Here is a 20,304-nt window from a genome sequence, read left to right on the forward strand (position 1 = left end):
GTTCAAGGCCAGGCTGGATGAGGCTTTGGGCAACCTGGTGTAGTGGAGGGTGACCCTGCCCATGGCAGGGGGGTTGGAACTAGATGATCTTTGAGGTCCCTTCCAACCCTAACCATTCTATGATTCTATGATTCTATGAACATGATAAGCTGGGAATTTTGCCAGTGAATCACAAATGATCTAAAAAGCAGCCAAAACCATTGTGTTAGTTTGGTGGGAAAACATTTAATCTGTCTCGTTTTGGGTGGTGCTGACTGTTTTTAATTCACTGACTTCCCTAGGTCCTGTTCATTTTCTCACTGTTGAATTAAATAACTGAGCAGAGTGAGAAAATGCACTTATTTATTACGGAAGCCTGTTCTGCAAAGTTCTAAAGAAGCATAAAGGAGAGTGACAAAATGGGACAGTAAGAAAGAAGAGTATCATTTACATCATCAAGTGTCTCAAATGCATTTTAGGTGATGAAAAAACCCAGAAGGATTAGTCTCTTTCCACTCTGCTTATTGGCATATTATATTCCCAGTAAGAAAACACAGCGCATTAAGACAGTCTTTTGTTTGTGTAAGGCAAATACTATTTTAATATTGAAAAGTTATATCTACTGTTGAAAAGGAATGGGAATTAAGGGGCTTTAAAATCTAATTACTTACATTAGATCAGATGGTAGTATAATTACATTTAAAAAAACCTTTTATTAGATCATTTATGCTGTAGTATTTTCCTTATTGTACTTATTTAACAGCACAAGTGTTACAGGAGTAACAGAAGTGTTTCACGCATAAGTCAGTACGGGCACGCTTCCTCGACTTAAAAGACAAGTCATGTTTTATTACACTTACACAGAAAATACATAACAAAATAATATGTAAGTGAATTTTCAAGCTAACTCTAGGATCAGTACTCACATCAGACAGAAAAGATCAAAAGAAAAAAAATAATGGAAACATCAGTCAAAACAAAATAAATCACAGAACAGTTTCTGTTGGAAGGGACCTTAAAGATCATCTAATTCTAAACGCCCTGCCATGGGCAGGGACACCCTCCACTATATTGGGTTGCTCAAAGCCCCATCCAACCTGGCCTTGAACACTTCCAGGGATGGGGCATCCACAACTTCTCTGGGCAACCTGTGCCAGTGCCTCGCCACCTTCATGATAAAAATTTCTTCCTTATGGATGATCTAATTCTACCTTCTTACAGTTTAAAACCATTGCCCCTTCTCCTGTCACTACAGGCCCTTGTAAAAAAAAATATCTCTGTCTTTCCTATAAGGCCCTTTATATTTCTCCAGGCTTCTCTTCAGGCTGAACAACCCCAACTCATAGCAAAAAAAAGTTACAAACCTCCAATCAATTACAAAAAGTTACTGAACTTACCGCTTCTTCTGTAGCAACTGGCAACCATCAGGGGCCACTTGACTTGTGTGGGTCTGCATATAAACAAAATAAAGTTAGGCACACTCCCTAACAATGCATAAGCAAAATAATCTGCGTAGCATTGGTAAAGACCTCCTATTAAACTAATGTTACAACTTTTCACCTAGGATATTGCCTTCCTAGGAAAAATTAGCCTGCTCAGTTCACACACAGTTTACCCTTCTGTCACGCTCAGTGTTCAGGTCTCAGTGTCACAGATTTATAGCCCTATGTCTTATAGGGCTTTATAGCCCTATAGTCTTTCTCCTGCTCATGATTCTGTGCATCAGACAATTAGTAGACCTGGCACGTGAACCACTAATCTTTGAGGTACAGAACCACACAATGGAGGAGAACAAAATGCTAAACCATGTTCTCAGGAAGTCCCACCAGTGGGGTCCCATGCACACCGAAGGGATCGCTGTCAGGAAGCACACTCCCCACTTACAGCTTTGAACTCTGGCTTCTCCTCTGTGTCATCACCTCGATGCGCTAGCTGCAACCTGTCCTCTTTTTAGCACACAGTGGTGACAGATACCGTCAAAGAAAATACTTGAGACATTCAAGCATGTACAACAAAACTGTGGGACTCCTTCCTTGCTCTTATCAAGATAATGTGAAAATTAGGAAATTTTCATGCCAACAGTGTAAGGATGCTCTGTAAGCCAAAGCATTTTTCACACGTGGCTTACGATTCAACAGTAGCATATCCCAAAGGCATTGTATGCTAGCATTTTCAGAATAGTTTTGTACTTATTCTCTTCCGTTTTTCCCTCCAGTCACAGAAAAGGTGATTTTTAACTCTAATCTATTTGCCTGGTAGTGGCCAAACAAGCTTATGAAAGACAGCTGCTTCACCTTTTCGAGTTTCAGCTCAATATGTCTCCTGCAAACAATAAAGGCAGCCAAGCAGACACCATAATGAAGTTTATTACGCTGTTCAGTACGAAAATTCTGGAGAGAATAAATTGTCAGTAGCCAGCATTACCTGCACAACTTCTTTATATTTGTGCATGCTGGTAAAATAATGAAAAACTGTTTCTCAATTAATTGTCTAATATGTTATAATAGAATACAGTTTAAAACGTAATTATTGTGATTAAACTACTGAATAGTCTAAACAACGTTAAACTAAAAAACTCCTGGTCACAGTTAAAATAAAGTTACAATTTTAAAATTTACTTGTATTTACAATTAGTAGCAATTTATAACCCAGCATTCATATTTATCAATCAGCATATCTAGACTCTATTTTTAATACCAAATAAACACCAAAATATCTGTGTTCTGTTATCCACTGTTAACAACTTCATCCCACAGAGGAATAACTTCTCTGTATTACAGATAGATTACAATTACAAATAATAATGAAGAATTTAATATGCAAATTATTCATAAGTACTTTACAATCCACCTACTTCATGTTTCATGCATGGATTGAGTACAACATGAAGCATAAAATATTTAGATTTTTGACAAAACAAGATTATGAAATAATTCTTCTTAGTTTCAGCTGTTTCTTTCCAAAGTTTCTAAGAAGGCCGTGAGCGCCAGCATATGTGATCTCAGAGCTTGAATAAAATACGACTTTTTAAGGTGGTCAGTATTTATACTGAAAAGAACACTGGCAAACCTATGAACTGTGATTTTGTGAACTGTCTCCTGCATATTTTCATATAATCTGCATTTCTATTTCTTTATAATTATACCACAATTTGGGTGAAGTCTATGTTTTTCTATTTATTTTTGTTTCAATTTTTAATCCTTATTTAAACCTTGGATAGTCTCTTCTATAATTAAGGTCTACTTTAACTCAAGCCCTTTCAAAACCAGAATTAGTATTTTTTTAATTGAATTTCTAACAATCTATTCACAGCATAATCTTTCCTTGAATAATATTGTACCGATTTTTGTTCACATGCTGTCTTATTCATGCATGCCAATCAGATTCACAGAACAAAAAGAATGTCAAATTTCAGATCATCACAAGACAAGCAATAACTGAGTTTTGCTTAGCCTGATTTTTGATAGGTTTCCCAAAACACAAAATAGAGAAATTCACACTTGTTGAAGGGAATTTTAGTTGCATGAATTTTAGGTGGTCTATTAACACAAAATTCATCATGAACAGATAGGCAAATATTTTTTTCCACATAAAATTACAGATTACAGATTTAAATTTGACCAAATTTTGGTTTATTAACCATTTACCTAGTAAGATCCCTTTCTAATCTAAAATAAAATATATGGCCTGTATACTTTAAGTGCATCATATTCTGCTAAAGGACAATTTCAGCAATTAGCTTGCTAAACTAAACTCAATATATTTGAAATATCTCTACCAGGATCAATTTGATCTGTCAATTTATTTTCACTAACCATTGGTAATTCTGCCCTGCACGTTTTTGCTTACTTCTATACCTTATTTGTAATAACTTCTACTCCCATAAAGAGGCTATGTGAAAAGTGAAAACGCAGCAAGAACTACTAAAAGATGCATTTATCTAAACCATCAAATCCTCACCACATGATAAAATAATAGAAAATAAATATTTCACATAAGCCATAAAGAAGGAGGTCTTTGTGGCTTAGGAGAGCTGCTCCCCACTTCATAGCTGTGTTTAATGGCAGAAGATAGAGAAAAGAGCTTCTAATACCCAATACTATCTTGGGCCCAATGGAGGACCCTACTTAACATTGAAATTGCACAGTAAGAGAAAAAAAAAAAAAAAAAAAAATCACACTGTAAACAAACAGAAAGTTGAGAAAATTAAATACTAGCCCAAATATTCTTAACTGTGGTATTTGCTTATAGTATTAAAGTTATCCAACTAATTTATCTCTAGGTATACTTATGGATGTCTAATCACAAAATATTTGAGTAGGCATAAAATAATAATTACTTACAGGATAAGTGCTGCTCTTTCAAAGTACTCAATGGCTTTTTCACAAAACTGAGTGTCAATGTAATAAGCTCCAAGCCACTCAATGACCTCAATGTTTGAAGGGAAATACCGGTATGACTGACAAAATAGGAAAGGTGAAAGAAACACAATTTTAGTGATAAACAACATCTTTATGTTACTTCTGGAATATCTTACTCAAGTGTTTAATTCTCCAGATGCCAAAAACATGTAATATATGAATGGAAGTAGTGTGCTATACTAAGTAATCCTTAAAAAAAAAAAAAAAAAAAAGCATGCCAAGTTTTCTAATTACAGAATGCTTTTTAGAAGTTACCTGAGATGAGTGTGTCACATTTTCCATCTAGCCTTATTTGAAATATTATTTTAAATAGTTTGCAACAGCAAAAACGTTTACTTACATTGTGTCTACATGTGAATAAGTTACCTAAAATATTAAACGATGCTAACTAATACGTGTACAACTCCACACTCAAATCAGTCTGCTCGAAAACACACCTAAAAGCATTATTTTCTATGAAATATACATGTACGTAAATAACATTTTTGGCTTTTTAGAAACGCCCACTGAAATAGGCAGCAAAATTATCATCAAGCACAACTCCACTAGTATTCAGATTGCAACACAGACTTTGTCATCCTAACTTTACACAGAAAAAAACCTCTCAGATTGCAGCGAAGCAACTTCCTGTCTTACTGCCGTTTCTAAACCAGAAAAATCTCTACAAACTACAGACAGTACTATAGTTGGCTTGAAATGAGAGAGGATGCTTATCTTTAGGCAACTCTGTATACGTAACGTGTAGCTATATCATTAAAAGTATATATAAACTTACATATATAAACACACATTTTATACATATATCTCCATATCCATTACACAGGTACAGCTTCCAATCAATACAGTTATGTTACACACCTTTAAAATTACATGTATTACGTCAATTTTTTATTTCATCTCAGACTATATTTTAAGTTAAAATTGTTAGGGTTCAATGTAAACAATGATCATATGAAAGAGTGAGGTCAAACACCATGTGGAAACACAGGCTATGTGTTTTCTTAGGACCTGCCTACAAAAATTAGATTTTGTCAACACAGTCTCCCCTAAAATCTTTTTTTTTTTTTTGGGGGGGGGAGGGGGAGAGGTTGACATTTTGAAAAGGTTAAATGAATCAATAGTTAATTTGATATAGAAACCTATGACAAAGTTTTCTTTAATTATGACAAAGTGCATTGGAAAAGCAACAAAGAGCAAGTACCTCATAGTAATAATGAAAAGCTTGGGATTTATCACCTTCATTATCATATAATTTTCCAAGCTTTGAAAGTACATGTGGATCAGTTGGCACTACGCTGATCAACTGCAGGAGCCACTCTATGGCTTGATTGGGATCTTCCATGATCTCGTATCTGATGAGTTTTCTTCAGTCAAGGACTGATGCCAATGATATTTTGCTTTATTCAGAATTCCTACTATTTTACGTAATGTAAACCATATGTTGGATAGATATGTCAGTTGCTGTAGTGTGGAAATACACTGGGATTTTTTTACACGTTGTTTCCATAATTTCATTTGTATCAGAAAGTGTTTTTGTTACGCTGAAAAAAAGAGAATTATTCAGAGGCTTTGGCTGCTCTTTCACCTTAGAAACATTTTGGGCTCAACAGAGCTTTGGTCTCAATTGTCCTCTCCCTCTCTCTGTGACTAATTTTACTTTGACTTCCTCATTTATAAGAATAAAGTGTGAGAATCAGGTGGTTTATTTGTAGCCTTTAACAACTTGGTTAGTTTTCCATAATACATCATTTTGTCTTAAAGTGATTGATTGGGTAAAACTGCTATCCTCAAGAACAGACTTTTGCCTGCAGTGACTTTTTCTGCTGTATGTCTAAGAAGCACAGCACAGACAGCGTACAACACCGGTCCGGTCCAGAGAGGAGAGGCAGCTCTAGCCTGCACTGTGCTCTCCCCTCCTCAGTCGCTCCTGAGTGGCACAAAGGCTCAGACTTCTGCAGCAACGTGAGCTGGAGCTACTGTCCAACATGTTTCTTCAGTTTCTGCTGCACTTTACCCTTCCTGGAAAAACCTTGTGACTGTTGGTGGAAAGCAGTTTTACATAGCAGTGAAGTAGAGAAATTCTCCCTGAGATGGGAACTGGGAGTGGTAGGGCTGTTAATGCTCCTGTAAAAGGGCTATGCAAGGAAGAGATCACAGCCCTCTTGTATTTTTGGAGATTACTTATTTTACTGACTAAAATATATTTTTATTACCTTCACTATTCTTAAAAGTATAGTACAGCAACTGGAATCTGTTCTGCCTTGGGGAGAATTTTATTACAGTTTGCACATCCTCAGAAGCATTGCTAAACAAATTCATAGTGTAGAGTATCACTGGTGATACTGCAAAGCCAATCCCTCCCCTCCTCAGCGTTTCAATCCATTGAGCTTTTGCAGTGCTACGAGACAATTATTTTCTTCCACATACACTATCTAATCTGAAAACAGCTTTCAAAACAGAACTTCATTTTCGTTAATTATATTATTTTTTCTTAAAGGTTTTACTCTATTGTGCTTACACCTGCCATATTGTTTTCATAATAAAATCAGCAGCATTTTAAATATTCCAAGACATACTTTAATATTGCACGTAAACATATTCCCTGCAACGTGAACAGTCTTAACGTATTTCTTAACTTGCTTCACTGGAAATCTCCAAGAAGGTTGTAAATTCTGTTTTCGTTTTTATAAATGTCAGAGAATGAATCTATGCATCATCCTCCTAATTATAATGGACACTACAGTAAATTTCTAAGTTGTTGTGTCATGACTGAAATGCATATTTCAGATTAAATGAGTTTACTAAAATCACAATCCCTTATCATAATCCAGAAAAGGATACATGTTTGCTATTTGGTGAAGGACTTGGGCACTATTTCGAAGGATTGCATGGAGTTTCAGAAAACAATCCAAAGCTTCATCTATTCTGTTTAGCTTCTTGTATGTTAAACCTAAAAAAATAAAGAGAATTTATGAGAAACAATGAGAAGCAATTTATTAAACAATGAGAACAAGATGACTTCAGCATTTAAATAACAGAACAACCAAGAAAACTGAAATAGGAACACAGGACTTGGAGGCAGTACAACTGCCTTGACACTGACAGACTCTATTCTTGAGAGTCATGCTTGTAATTCTTACCAGCTAGTATGATTTACCAAACTGATAAACACAAGGACTACAAACATAATCAAGACCAAGAACATATGTAATCTCACTTTTTAAACAAGATGAATAAGGGAAAGGGAAAGCTTTTAGAAGAGAATGACTCTGATGGTTTAATAATGCTAAAACTGGTCTATTCTTAGTAGATAGCAGAAATCTTCAAAGTGACTTAATCATCTGCAATTACTAGTTGATGTTGTTAACACTGGTGGTTTTTTGCAGAACAGATAGGAATTACAAATTAATACCTTGCTATAATATAAATTCTGAATAAAGTAATAATAATTAGTATATATATTTCTATACAAGAAAATTTTGAATGCCAGATTCTTAGAAACACTACTGTTTCCTTTAGACAAAAGTTAAATCACAAAAGCACCTTTGGCTTACCAAGATTATAAAGTGCTTCAGTGCATGAGGAATCATTCCTGAGAGCTTCCTTGTAAAACTCAGCTGCTTTTTCATAGTCTCCGTTTGCACAAACAGTATTTCCTTTGTTAGTTAGAGCTGCTGGATTGTACCTATCAGAATTTACAGCTAAATCTGCATAGTGAGTTGCTTGTGCCAATTCATTCTCCTAGATGAATAAAACAAACATTGCATTAGCCATTTGTCAGTCATTTTCTTGCAGCTGTGGCTTCTTACAGTTAATATAGTAGAATTTCAAAAGATTGAGGATGAAAAAATAATATAATCTTTAGTCCTAAAACATTCCTTATGTATTTGCATAAGGCAGATCATGTCTTTCAAGTTTCAGAGAACTTAACACTTAAGACGTCTTTCATCACTCGGTCCCATTCAGTCTGGAAGCTTTCTTTGTTGCGACAAAGTAGTATTTCTTTAGAAAACAAAAAAATAAATTCCTGTACCCTATGAACTTCATACACAAACACACTTGCCTAAGCTGCATACTTCACATGTTCCTAAAGTTCAGCCAGGGTCTTCAGCACCGGAGTTTTAAATGCAGCTGCTGGGCTTCTGCACAAATCACACTGCAGGCATACTCCTGTGGCCTGGGGCTCAATCTCACTCTTCCTCCCAGCAACAGGATACAAAGGACACACTCCAAACTTCAACTGCAGCCAAGAATGGGTGTTCCAGTATCCCTAACAGGCAGTTTCTTGTTGTTTACAGAGATTACTTAGACAGACACAAAAATTGCTACAAAGATACAGAAGATGCTACATCAACTACAGTTCTTAACTGGTTTTGTTGAAGCAAACACTTACCAAATAATAAAGGAATGAAAGGTTTGTTGCAGCTGCACTCTTTACTCTGCTATCCTTTTTTTCAAACATTTTTAAAGTCTCCAGTGCCTAGAAGTAATTTGGAAACAACTTACTTCCCACTGAAACAAACTTCTACCAAAATCTTTCAGAAACCATTGATAAACACCACAGTAACAAACAGCTACAATTATCAACTCAATTACTCACATACACAATAATTACCAAGCTTGTAACACATGCTTCTAAGCATGCACACACCGAAGTATGTCTATATTATACATAATATTAATTTTGGTCACAAAATTTCCATAGTATTGAGTATTTATTACTTCTTCAAAATTTAGATTAGATAATGGCTACCTTGAACTACAGAGATAGCTGACAATTCTATACATATAAAACACAAATTTATATTATTTGCCTTTAATGTAGTCAACTAATTGAAATTCTCATACCTATTTTTCCAGTTCTTTAAGCAAACACAAAAGGATTGACCTTAAAACTCATATTAAAAGCTAAAAAAGTACATGCTATATATATATACACATATATATATATAAAAAAATATGCCAGACACCATAGGATTGGATTTCAACTTGCAGTTGTTTTGTGTAGTAAGAAGATGACACTTGTCTAAGTTCAGGAAGTACTCAAATGTGAAGACTGAGGCAAGAAAATTATTTTTTTAACCTTTTACATAAAACCTAAACTTAAACTTCAAAATTAAGAAGCTTATGGACAAAAAATAAACAAATTTATACCTAATAAACTATCAAAGAAACTTTGAAATAAACAGCAGCTTTTTCTTCTCATTGACTATGTGATAGCATTTGTAAGTGCAGACTAAATTATTAAGAAATCTGGCTTCTTTATATTAAACATTGATATTAACTACACAAACTGTTAGAATATCACAGTGAGCCCAGTTCTGTCATCTGTTACAATACGGATGCGGTAACCTCAATCTAGCTGTCAACATTAGGAATTCAAAAGTTTCCTTCTTCCCTTACATGAAACCTGTAAGCTGCTGTTTACATATCAAAGTGAATGCATGATCCTGTACGTGGAATGCCAAAACAAACATAAAGGAAACAAGTTCTAATTGACTGTCACACATACTGTTTTTACAGTTACTTTACACAAAAGACATGACTGTACAAATGACGTGTAAAATGACGAAGTATACACAGCTAGATGTAGTTCATTGATTTAGTCAACTACATTCCATTCAAGAACTATGAACTATTAAAGATCATAAAGTTCTCCTAATAACAGAAAATTGTCTAAAGAAATACACCAACCTCAATCAAGAAAAGCATTTCAAAAGTTAGGAATTAGATTTTGTGGTTTCTGAAAAGCAGGACTTCAACCAAGATAACCATAACTTTTGTATATATTTGTGACTTTCTGCAAAAAGGGAATGGTCTCAAATATTTAAAGATGTAACGCTACTATATCTGAGGTACTCTACTCTTAAGCAAAGACTTGTTTCTTTGAGTAAAAGCTGTGTATTTCTTAAAACGGAATTAATTTTCAGTGAACTTGCAGCTATATAGTTCAAAGTCACTTCCTGAAAAGCCATTTTCCATTGCAGCCGCTTTGTTCACCTTTGCTTCGACTGCTGAATGGCACCTTTGAGGATAAAGATTAGAGTGGAAGTATTCTCTTTTTCATGTGCAATGAAAAGTTCCTATGACTCTGAACTCTGTTCACTTACTGGTAAATTTATGTTGCAGGTCCCTTGAACCATTTCAGCAATTACAAGATCTAGGATGAAAATCCACAGCAATACTCCTTTTGTCCTTGCAAAGCAGAAATGCTCTCACTGTATCATCAGCTAAATTTATATATTTCTAAATAACTTCTAACTTTTTAATCCCAACCATAACAATTGCTTAGATTCAACAATCAAAATACAGATTGTCCAAATTCTAAGACATGGTTCCAATGTACGTAATTTGCTTACAGAAGTTAAACTTCAAAACAGCTTGCCTGACCCAAGTAAGGCCTGCCAGAGGTGTTAAGGAGTTGCACGGCTAACCTGCAGAATTTTGGTTCTAAATTCATATTCAAAGTTGTTATTCGAAATTAAGAAAACATTCAAAACATGTAATACACAAAACCCATTGCTAATAAAACACAATCTAGACATATTATAGTAATTTCCACTCTGGATTTTTTTTTTTTTGCTAGGACTGTTTTAAAATAGCATGTTCATTATGCTGAGCATATAGTTAAGCCCATTATAGATACAGCAGAAATCTATTTCAGTTCTTTTTTTTGAAACACAATAAAACTTTCAGCCTTGAAACCAAATATTTCAAAGTTTCCATTCTTGTTCTTCAGCCAAAGGTGTGTTGAGCAGGTGGTAAGTTAGTAAGTAAATGAACAAAAGACAGACAGGATGAATGCAAATTGCAGCTGCAGTTTTATTAGAACAAAAAAAAAAAGACTCTCTGCAATCACCATTCTGCAGTCTCACTCTACTATTAAGTAGTTCCAGTCAAGGTTAAAGGTCTTCTATCACATAAACAAAATAAAGAGCTGCTTCTCCACTTACCCCTAACTTCCAACACCTTCCCTCTCCCTCCATTGGAGTAATCCACAAAAACATCACCAACAATCTCTGTATCTCATTTTACAGAGTTGAGGTTTTTTTAACCTATACTGAATACTAACTGGAAATCGCAAAAAATTACCATCAAAATAGTAAATTCTTGAGATCATATGACTGTTCATCTACCTGTAACACTCTCATTCTCCAAAAGATATCATCAATAAACCTACTAGATTTGCCCAAAAATTTCCAAACACTCAAACTGCTTCATGATCTCAGAAAAAATATCAGTCAGACATGCAGTATAATAAAGGATAACTCTCTTGCACTATCTATGGGGGAGGAGAAGAGGACAGATAGATTGGAGAAGCAAGAGCTGCTCAGGAAACCAGAAGAGCTTAAATATGAGAAGGAGGTAAGAGGTAAGCATGTGTCCCTGTGTACATTTCTCCAAGCTATGGGACCTTAGAAAATGACAGAGGTATTCAGTTTCAGCTGTAATTTTGCTGTATATGATCTCTCATACTTCCTGCTACTTGTGCAAACCCAGGGGTTGCTATATTCCTTATTTATTCAGCATTCTTATCATTGAATGAACCGAACAAAGCATGTTAGAATGAAATCGAGGAAATCCTGTCAGATATCTCAGGTTTTTTTTGTTCAGCTGAAGCTGTTTTCCAACTGTTAATGTTTGAAACCAAGCCTTTTTTCACAGGTAAAGAAAAGATCGTATGACAATTCCGACAAAAACTTGGTATTATAAGTTGTCCCACAACCTATACAAATTTAATTAAGAGAAAAAAAATGCATTTGTCTTAAAATAAAATGTTACAAGAAAGCTGCACATTCACTTAGGTAATACCAAAAACTTAAACGTGGTAAGTTGTGGCATTAATTTATACACCTACATTGGCAATTTATATGCACAGAAAAGGAAACCTACAGTTAACAGCCTGCTGTGCTTATTAGCAAGGGCTCAGTGATCATTTTTACCATGAAGGCAGTTCAGCATAAAATTCATTGGCAGAAATTTCTCTAACTAGCGATTGAACAGCCAGTTACAGAAAGAGATCTCACCTACATAAACACACTTAAATAATTTCAACACAGTCAAAAGTTACTTCACATGTATATTTAAAAATAAAACAATGAAAAGAGAACATGTAACAACATGCATGCTAAAAACCTGCAAAATCACCAATATTTTCACAGCTCTATCTTCTGAACTTCTGCCAGTTAATGAATTTTGAACAATGAGCTATACTTTTACTCAGAAGTATCAATACTGTATCTTTTCTACGACCTTCCTCATTTGCTAATATTCTCTGTGGTTTAAACTGCTATAATATGTTTATAGCAATCGTGGTTCATCCTAACCCTCTGTGCCCTCCAGGGGGGCAATCTTTTATAAGAAATGCAGAACTGTCCAAGCTCCTGGTTAGATGCTTAATTTAATTCCAGTTTGTATTTCAACGGAAGGATAGGAGGGCTGGCTAAAGTTCAAGGCCAGATTATAGTATTTTAGGGAATGCTGTAGTACATAGGGAACGGTGAGAATACCATAACATAAACAATAATGATACCTATGAAGTGCATCTGCATAGATTTTGGTACTATAGTCAACCAAACTGAAAGATTCAGCTCACACTAACGAAAACACCTCCACGTTGATTAGCAACATGGTTTCTCGGCTCTAATTGACTGCACTGGCTACAGTTGCATTAATTCTAATGACAGCTTGGACACTCCCTAAAGGTAACTAAATTTAGATGTCTTAACTTTAAATGAACTGCATTCACTGTAACTTCTGTGGCAGAAATTTCATTTAGACAAAACTCATCTCTGGTCAGTGTTTTTAAAAAGTTATTTTACTGAGCAGCATCAATATAATTCTAATGTTTGCATAAATCATTCTTTCCCTTGCTGAAAAACATGTCGTGGCTAAAATATCTTTGCTAATACAGTTTTAAAAAGTAGCGATGTGAAAAGTTACTATACCTGGTTAAATTCCTGCTGCCTCAAGTAAGTAGTGGCTTTATTTATTTCCAGGTCATTGGCTAACTCTACATAGTGGGAAGCTTTTACTACTTCAACACACCTGCAAAAAGAAAAATAAAATGCATCTGTGCAAATGCCACCAAGTTATATACTTTTACAGGCAAAATTAGTTGTTCTTAGCTATTCTTTCTTTAGAGCACTTTGACTAAAGATATTTGAAAAAACATCTTATTCCCATAACCTACCTTTATAATACTATCTCTGCTCTCACTTTTTTTAGTCAGCTGCTTAAATATGACGTTATTTTCCATTATCAAGTGATAGCTAATGTCAGATATTCTCCATGATCATTTTTCAAACCATTTTCTTTGGATATCTTCTATCAGCTAATTTTTCAAATCTGATCTCCTGTTGCACATACTACCAAACCAATAAACCAGCTTAGCGAACCAAGCCAGAGACTGTGGATTGTCCCCCTGAGCTACATAATAAAGTCATAATAATAAACCTCTTTCTTTTTTTATTTTTGGCTTAGAGTCTTGTGCAAAATGAGGGCAGAACAGAACACAGCAGACAGTTCAGATGTTCATTCACAGACACCATCTTCCAGGGTTTGATGTTACAAACTCTGAAATTGCCTCATCATTTGAAGCAAGACCTTTATTTATCATATGCATACACTGTTCTCTTAAACTGTCTGGAATTAAGCACACTAAATGAACAACTTTGTGGGATGCTTCTTTAATCCCTTCCACTTTTTTTTTTTTAAGCAGTGGAAAGCTTTTTTCTTTTCTTCTAATAGTTGGCTCATTTGCCAACAGAAGTTTAATTTAACAAACTGCCTGCTGCTTTAATTGGGTTGGAACATGGACAGTCTCTATACAAAGCATATACATGCCTTTTGATGTTGGAGGAAAAATTATATTGAAAAAAACCAACAATTTCTGCAAAAACATCTAATAAAAAAAGGTCAAAACCCAGTTTTCAACTGCAACTGTTAACATCTTTTAATCATAAAATGCAATGAGATCTAACTATCCAACTATTCCTTATGGAGTATGACAGAATAGTCCCAAGATTATGTCATATTTTAAGTAAAAAGTTATAAAACTCAAAGATTATTTGTCCCTGCTTTATTTCTGTAAATAAAATTAATCTCATTAAAAGCACATTTAATACTCAAAGGACTCATAAAAAAGAGTAGTATTTGGAAACCCAAGCTCAAACTGCTGGTTAAACTTCCTCACTGGGCTTGAATACCTCAGCCTAGAAGAACAGAGAGTAAATCTGTCCTGGTATACACAAAACAGTCCCACACATCTCACCAGAAGCAGTTTAAATAGCCAGAACAGATATGAAAGAATGCTTTACTTTGTGACAAGTATTTTGTGGATAGCACTAAGGAAACTGAATATCTGACAACCTTTTCCAGTTTTCTTGAACAAAAATACAAGATAAAGAGCAAACAAGTCTGACCTACTCATGCTAACAAGTTATAAAGCAGCAAGCTAATTTTCATAAGACATGCTGTTTAATAAGTTTTAAGTTCTCATAAGTCAGAATGGCAGAAGTAGGGAAATTGTACGATATAATGATGATTAGGCCATCAAACACCACCTTGTGGACTCTAGCAGACTAAACACATCCATGAGAGAGATTATTTCATGTTAGTATAACCACCTTGATTAGTAAATTAAAACTGTAGGACCTGCAAAACTTGAAAACAATCCTAACTAACCAAAAAATAGAGGTAAAGGAAAGTTCTCTTTTCCCATCAAACTTTCTTCACTTCCCAAACACTGAACTTATCTGTTAGTAATGTTGTGGCTGCAGACACACAATATTCATTTGTGTACATGTTATTTTCCAATAAAGTTATTAAAATACTAAAAATATCAAATTGAGTCCTTACAATGGAAAACTAAAAACTAGTTAAAAATACATCTTGAAAGTTATACTAATAATTTTTAAACTGTCCTTATAGGAAGTGTGTCTATTTTATTTTGTTATAAGGAGAAGAGTATGCTGTAGAAAATACGACAGAATGCAAGAGCTAAGCTGTAAATTGAAAAATAAAGTGGATACAAAAACCAAAACGGCAGTGTCAGCAGCATATCACTGTATAAATTTGTATTTTTAAGAAACAGTTGATTAAGTTTACATTTAGTAAGTTACATGAAGTTTATAAATGAAATGCAAAAAAACCTTTCCAATATTTAGATTCTAGTGTTTTATTATAATGACTTTATGGAGTAATGAAAACTTCTTAGGCACCCCAGGTGTTTGTTACGCTATTTTCAAATTTACAGTAAAGAGTAGCGATCACTGCCTTCTGTACAGCATTTGTCTATCAAAACTTTTTAAAGTTCTTGAATTTGTAAATTAAATTTTTTGAATTCAATTGAACTTTAAGAAGCTGGTTTTGTGATAATACAGAACAGTTCACAATGTATAATTAACAGTTGAGTTTCAATGATACAATGAAATTAATTTTTAACACAGAATAGACTCTAATGATTTCTTTTGTTCTTCTCCAGAGCATTATGGAGGCAAACTGAAAATAGCCTGGACATTATGTTTCAGATGCGCAAAAAACTATGTCTCCCAGGTTGTTTATGTTTGTGAATCTGGTTTCACAACCAGCATGATAGTTTAGTCAAAAAGAAGCCCTGCTTGAACCTTACCAGTCATAGCCCACTGCAAAAGATGCCTCAATTACTGGTGCAATGAGTTTAGCAGCTGTCATGATGTATTCCTCTGCCATGGATTTCCTAGAAAAAAAAAAAAAACAACAAAAACAAACACAAAAAAACAACACATAAACATGTCACCATTTCAAAAACATGTATGCAAAAACCAATCAAATCTTGTTCTGCTTCTTCCTGCACTCCAGACAATCTTAGAAGTCAATCTAACCAGTCCCCTGCTACTGTCCTGTATCTTGATAAAACTCCCATTTTTTTCTGTTTTCCTTTCACCGCACACTGTACTTGTATTTTTAAAAAATCCAATGCTGCAACTTTTAATCAGTGTAACCTACTCAGTGCAGTACACTAAACTGAGTGATCCAACTGGTCCTTCCAAGCGTGCTCCCCCCCGAGAATTATGAAGACACTTTTATAACAAGAGCTGCGGACACATGAGAAGACTGATAATGTACAGGAGCTAAAATCCATGTCACCATAGTCAAGAAAGAATGGATTCCACCATTACCTCTCACGTTCTATTTGTCTTAAACTGTCATTTTTAATGGCTTCGATCAGTAGATTTGTATGTGGATCATCCTAGAGGGGGACAAAACAACTGCAAATTATGCCGGTATACATCCATTTTAATTATTTTATAAACAATATGACTGTAAACACAAATCAATGCAAATTACGCAGTCTACAATGTCAGCTATTTACTTTTCACATTTCAAAAAGCTAGCTTCAGTTTAAAATAGTTTTCTAACCACAAAATCTGGAATCTGGCATTACTACTACTTTAAACCTCTTTTTCTGCTCATGCATGTGGTCGTAACTCACACTAACTATATCTGTTAACAACCCTAACATCGTGTATCAGACTGGGAAGGCTGCAAATCCCAGTGAGAATACTGACATGATTAAAATCAAGAGCATGCTTAAGCATCTGCTGAACTGCAGTGATATTCAGCAGACGAGGACTTGTGCTACCTTCTCCTTGCAAGAACTCACATGATCATCTTGTGGTTTCTGTCAGACACCTGTTAGTTATAAAAGAACTAATGCAGGTATGCTGGGTAGCCACCCCGTCCTCATTTTTTTGGGACAGACCATAGATTTATACAAAATAAAGACCATAAGGAAATTTTGTGATCTTTTATCTGGCCTCCTTATAACATAACACAGAACTTTGAACGTCTGTTTAAAACTATAGCTTGCCTATCCTTAGAAAGAACTTCTATAGTCTAAAGCTTTTCTTCCAATGAATGACCTTACATAGTCTTCAATTAATTAAAATGTTTAATGACTCTTACTGTTACATAATTTCTAACATGTGAAACTATCTATTAAAAAGATACATAAGAAATTATATAAATATTTATCAATAAATATAAATAAATATATATGCTTCATACATTAAATTTTATTTGCTTATGCTAGGAAAATACAAAGCAACAGCTACTCTTAAACTGCAAATAGTCTGAAGACTAATTACATTCTTGATCTTTAGGACTGAAAATGGAAGCTTTGCTAAGAGAATATAAAGGGCTTGCCTTGATCTTTCCATAGAGGACCTTTCTAAGAGGGACCTTAAACCTGTTAATTACTTTTTCCTGTCTTTAACATCATGAGCTCCTGGTTTCACGGTACAAAGGAAGTCCAGTTTCCAATAAAGTCTAATAAACTAAAATAAGCATCTGTAAACTTTACTAAAATTTTCTTCTGCAAAACAACACTATACAGCATTAAAAGTTTTATTAGCCCTCATTTGAGATAACTTGCATTAACTCACTCATTCTTTTGCTCCTTTTATTTTAGCTTATAAATATTTTATTAAAACTTCATATAAATAAAAGAAGCAAAGCAATAAGTGAGCTAGGTAAGTCAGCCCGGATGAGTTTCAACAAAATCGTTATGAAGACAACCGTGTGGTGCAGATTTTATGTGCATCATATCCTTCGAGGAAAAAAGGATTTTAACGTTCTCAACATTGTTTTACACTTCTGAGCAGTACTGCCACATTAAGTCCATGCTGGTTAAAAAAAAATGTTACTTTAGATACATAAATGTATACATACATGGATTTACACATTCAACACAGTCCAAGCATTTAATGTCTCTCCCCTTTTCTCCTGATTTACCATATAAAGACACAGTTTATTTGTTCAAACTTACATTTGGTGGAATGTATTTGTCATCATAATCCACTTCCAAGGGAACTGCAATCAGTTTTTGGAAGGCTTTTTTCATCTGCTCACCATTTCCAATAGCAAAATAACACAGGATTAAGTTGAAGCCTGCCTTCAGGTTTGGGGACATGCTCATTATATGTTCAAATGAAGAAATGGCATCAACGTATTGGCCGGTTTTAATAAATGCAACTCCGATATTTTGCATTATTTTAATCCTAAGTAAAGAAATCAGGATTAGGTTATATTTTAACTATCAAACCACACTGTATCCAAAACTTACATTTCAGAACCATGTCTGCTAGTAGAAACTCACCTCATCTCTTTGTGGGCACTAGGAATCTGGTCTAGAGCCATACGGTAGAATTTGATAGCTTTGGAATAGTTCCGCTGTTTTAAATATATATTTCCCATATTCACCTTCAGTCTACCTGTCAAAAGAAGTCAATGTGTTATAGCCTCTCGAAGCACAGTTACAGCATTTTACATTGTCTCAAAGTGACAAGAGTGGAACAACTTCTTAATAAATTGTCTTCATTACAAAGTACCAGTGGCCCGTTAAAGAAGCACAGAACAGCCTCCTGTGAATTTTCACACAGAAGGAGATGAAGTATCAGTATAAGATGCATTCTGATTTTGATTGTGAACTGAGGGATAAGATAGAAATTCTTTATAGTGCTCTCCAGGAAGACAGCTGCAACAAGCATCTCTGAGAAAAGTGAACTGTAGGAGTCTCGAAGATGTGCAAAATACTAAAAGCAGCTTTCAGAAGAAGAATGCTGAGCCAAAAGAGAAAAAAATAGTATTAGAGCAGACAATACAGTGTGTGCTGCATGAGAAAACTACATATTTGGCTTTATGTCTAGCTCAGCCTATGGAAAGAAAAGAATTCATGAGTTGGAGAGCCAACCCACACTAAATTATACCAAGTCAGATATTATGAGTATAATCTCACCCACTGTGACTGGCAGACAGGAGGGCTGAGATCTCTGTGAGTCAACACCATACAGATGAAGAGCTTATTTTTGAATGCCAATTTTAATTCCCTTTGGAAAGCAACCTACCTCCATTGCTGAACATCTTATTCTTCACTATAACTTGATAAGTATTCAGTGCTTCAGCATACATTTCATTAGCAGCATACTGACTGGCCAGATTGAAAAGAACCTAAAGAAAAATGTAATTATAGGTACAAGAAAATAACATTCTCTCAATAGTAATAAACTTGAATTCATAATAGATTATTTCAAATTAATTTACCTTGAAAGTACTGCTTTAACTGGTTTTAAGCTTTCCATCTTTAATTCTACTTTGTTCTTGTACATTGCCATAGAGAAAACAAGTTTCAAATCTACTTATTCTAGGTAATTCTTTTATTTCTGTACTTAAATAACTTATAAAAGTCATGCTAAGTGGGCCTTAGACCTAAGTAAACACAATGTTATAATTCAAGGGTATTAAAAATCATTCATATTAGGTGATTCTCAGAAACTGTACATAATTTATGACTCCCAACATGTGGAAAATGGTCCTACTACCTGTGGTCACTCAGTTTATGAAGAGAGAATTTTTCCAAACTGCTGTTTCAAAACAGAAGTTCTGTTGGTGTCAGGTAAAACACCTCCACACTTTTTCCCCAGCTTTACTCTGACCTTCACTGTAAAGTAAACTACTAGGTCTGCCTAACTCAATGTATTAATTGCTAATAATTTTCTCTACAGCACTACCTGGACTACAGCTTTAAATTCCCTCTAAGTGTTTTTATGTATGCTGTATCCTTTTTTAAAAAGAGCCTACTATTAATTTGAAAACCAGAATGTAAATCTAGACACCTGCTTTAAGATTCAGGATTTAGGCATATTAATATATCCTATTTCATGTAATACATTCTTTATCACTTTACATTTCAAGTTAAAGGCAGTGTCTGATCTTTCCTGTTTTCTTCTCTTGGCATGTTACACTTTCTAGACTATTTATTTTTGAAGTACAAGGTTTATATCTGTTATATTTAGATATACATGTTTTGTACGTGAGTAGGTAGCTGGAACAAAGGCTCATGGGCATCCTTCTTCACTTACTG

At 34.6% G+C, this 20,304-nt stretch overlaps 1 protein-coding gene across 2 annotated transcripts in view; it reads right to left on the reverse strand.

Moving 5' to 3' along the window:
• The window catches only part of IFT88 (intraflagellar transport 88), a 50,546-nt gene that overhangs the window by 16,788 nt on the left and 13,454 nt on the right, over positions 1–20,304 (reverse strand). For both annotated transcript variants that reach the window (XM_086613420.1, XM_086613428.1), the window contains exons 10-21: positions 19,289–19,391; positions 18,541–18,655; positions 18,211–18,442; positions 16,562–16,632; positions 16,033–16,119; positions 13,349–13,448; positions 8,794–8,880; positions 7,955–8,141; positions 7,242–7,350; positions 5,602–5,752; positions 4,323–4,438; positions 1,377–1,429 (exon numbers count right to left, since the gene is read on the reverse strand). In XM_086613420.1, coding sequence (XP_086469546.1) covers positions 1,377–1,429; positions 4,323–4,438; positions 5,602–5,752; positions 7,242–7,350; positions 7,955–8,141; positions 8,794–8,880; positions 13,349–13,448; positions 16,033–16,119; positions 16,562–16,632; positions 18,211–18,442; positions 18,541–18,655; positions 19,289–19,391 — 1,411 coding nt within the window. The remainder of the gene's footprint in view (positions 1–1,376; positions 1,430–4,322; positions 4,439–5,601; positions 5,753–7,241; positions 7,351–7,954; positions 8,142–8,793; positions 8,881–13,348; positions 13,449–16,032; positions 16,120–16,561; positions 16,633–18,210; positions 18,443–18,540; positions 18,656–19,288; positions 19,392–20,304) is intronic.

The sequence above is a fragment of the Tauraco erythrolophus genome, chromosome 1 (assembly GCF_009769465.1).
Source record: "Tauraco erythrolophus isolate bTauEry1 chromosome 1, bTauEry1.pri, whole genome shotgun sequence".
Lineage (NCBI taxonomy): Eukaryota > Metazoa > Chordata > Aves > Musophagiformes > Musophagidae > Tauraco > Tauraco erythrolophus.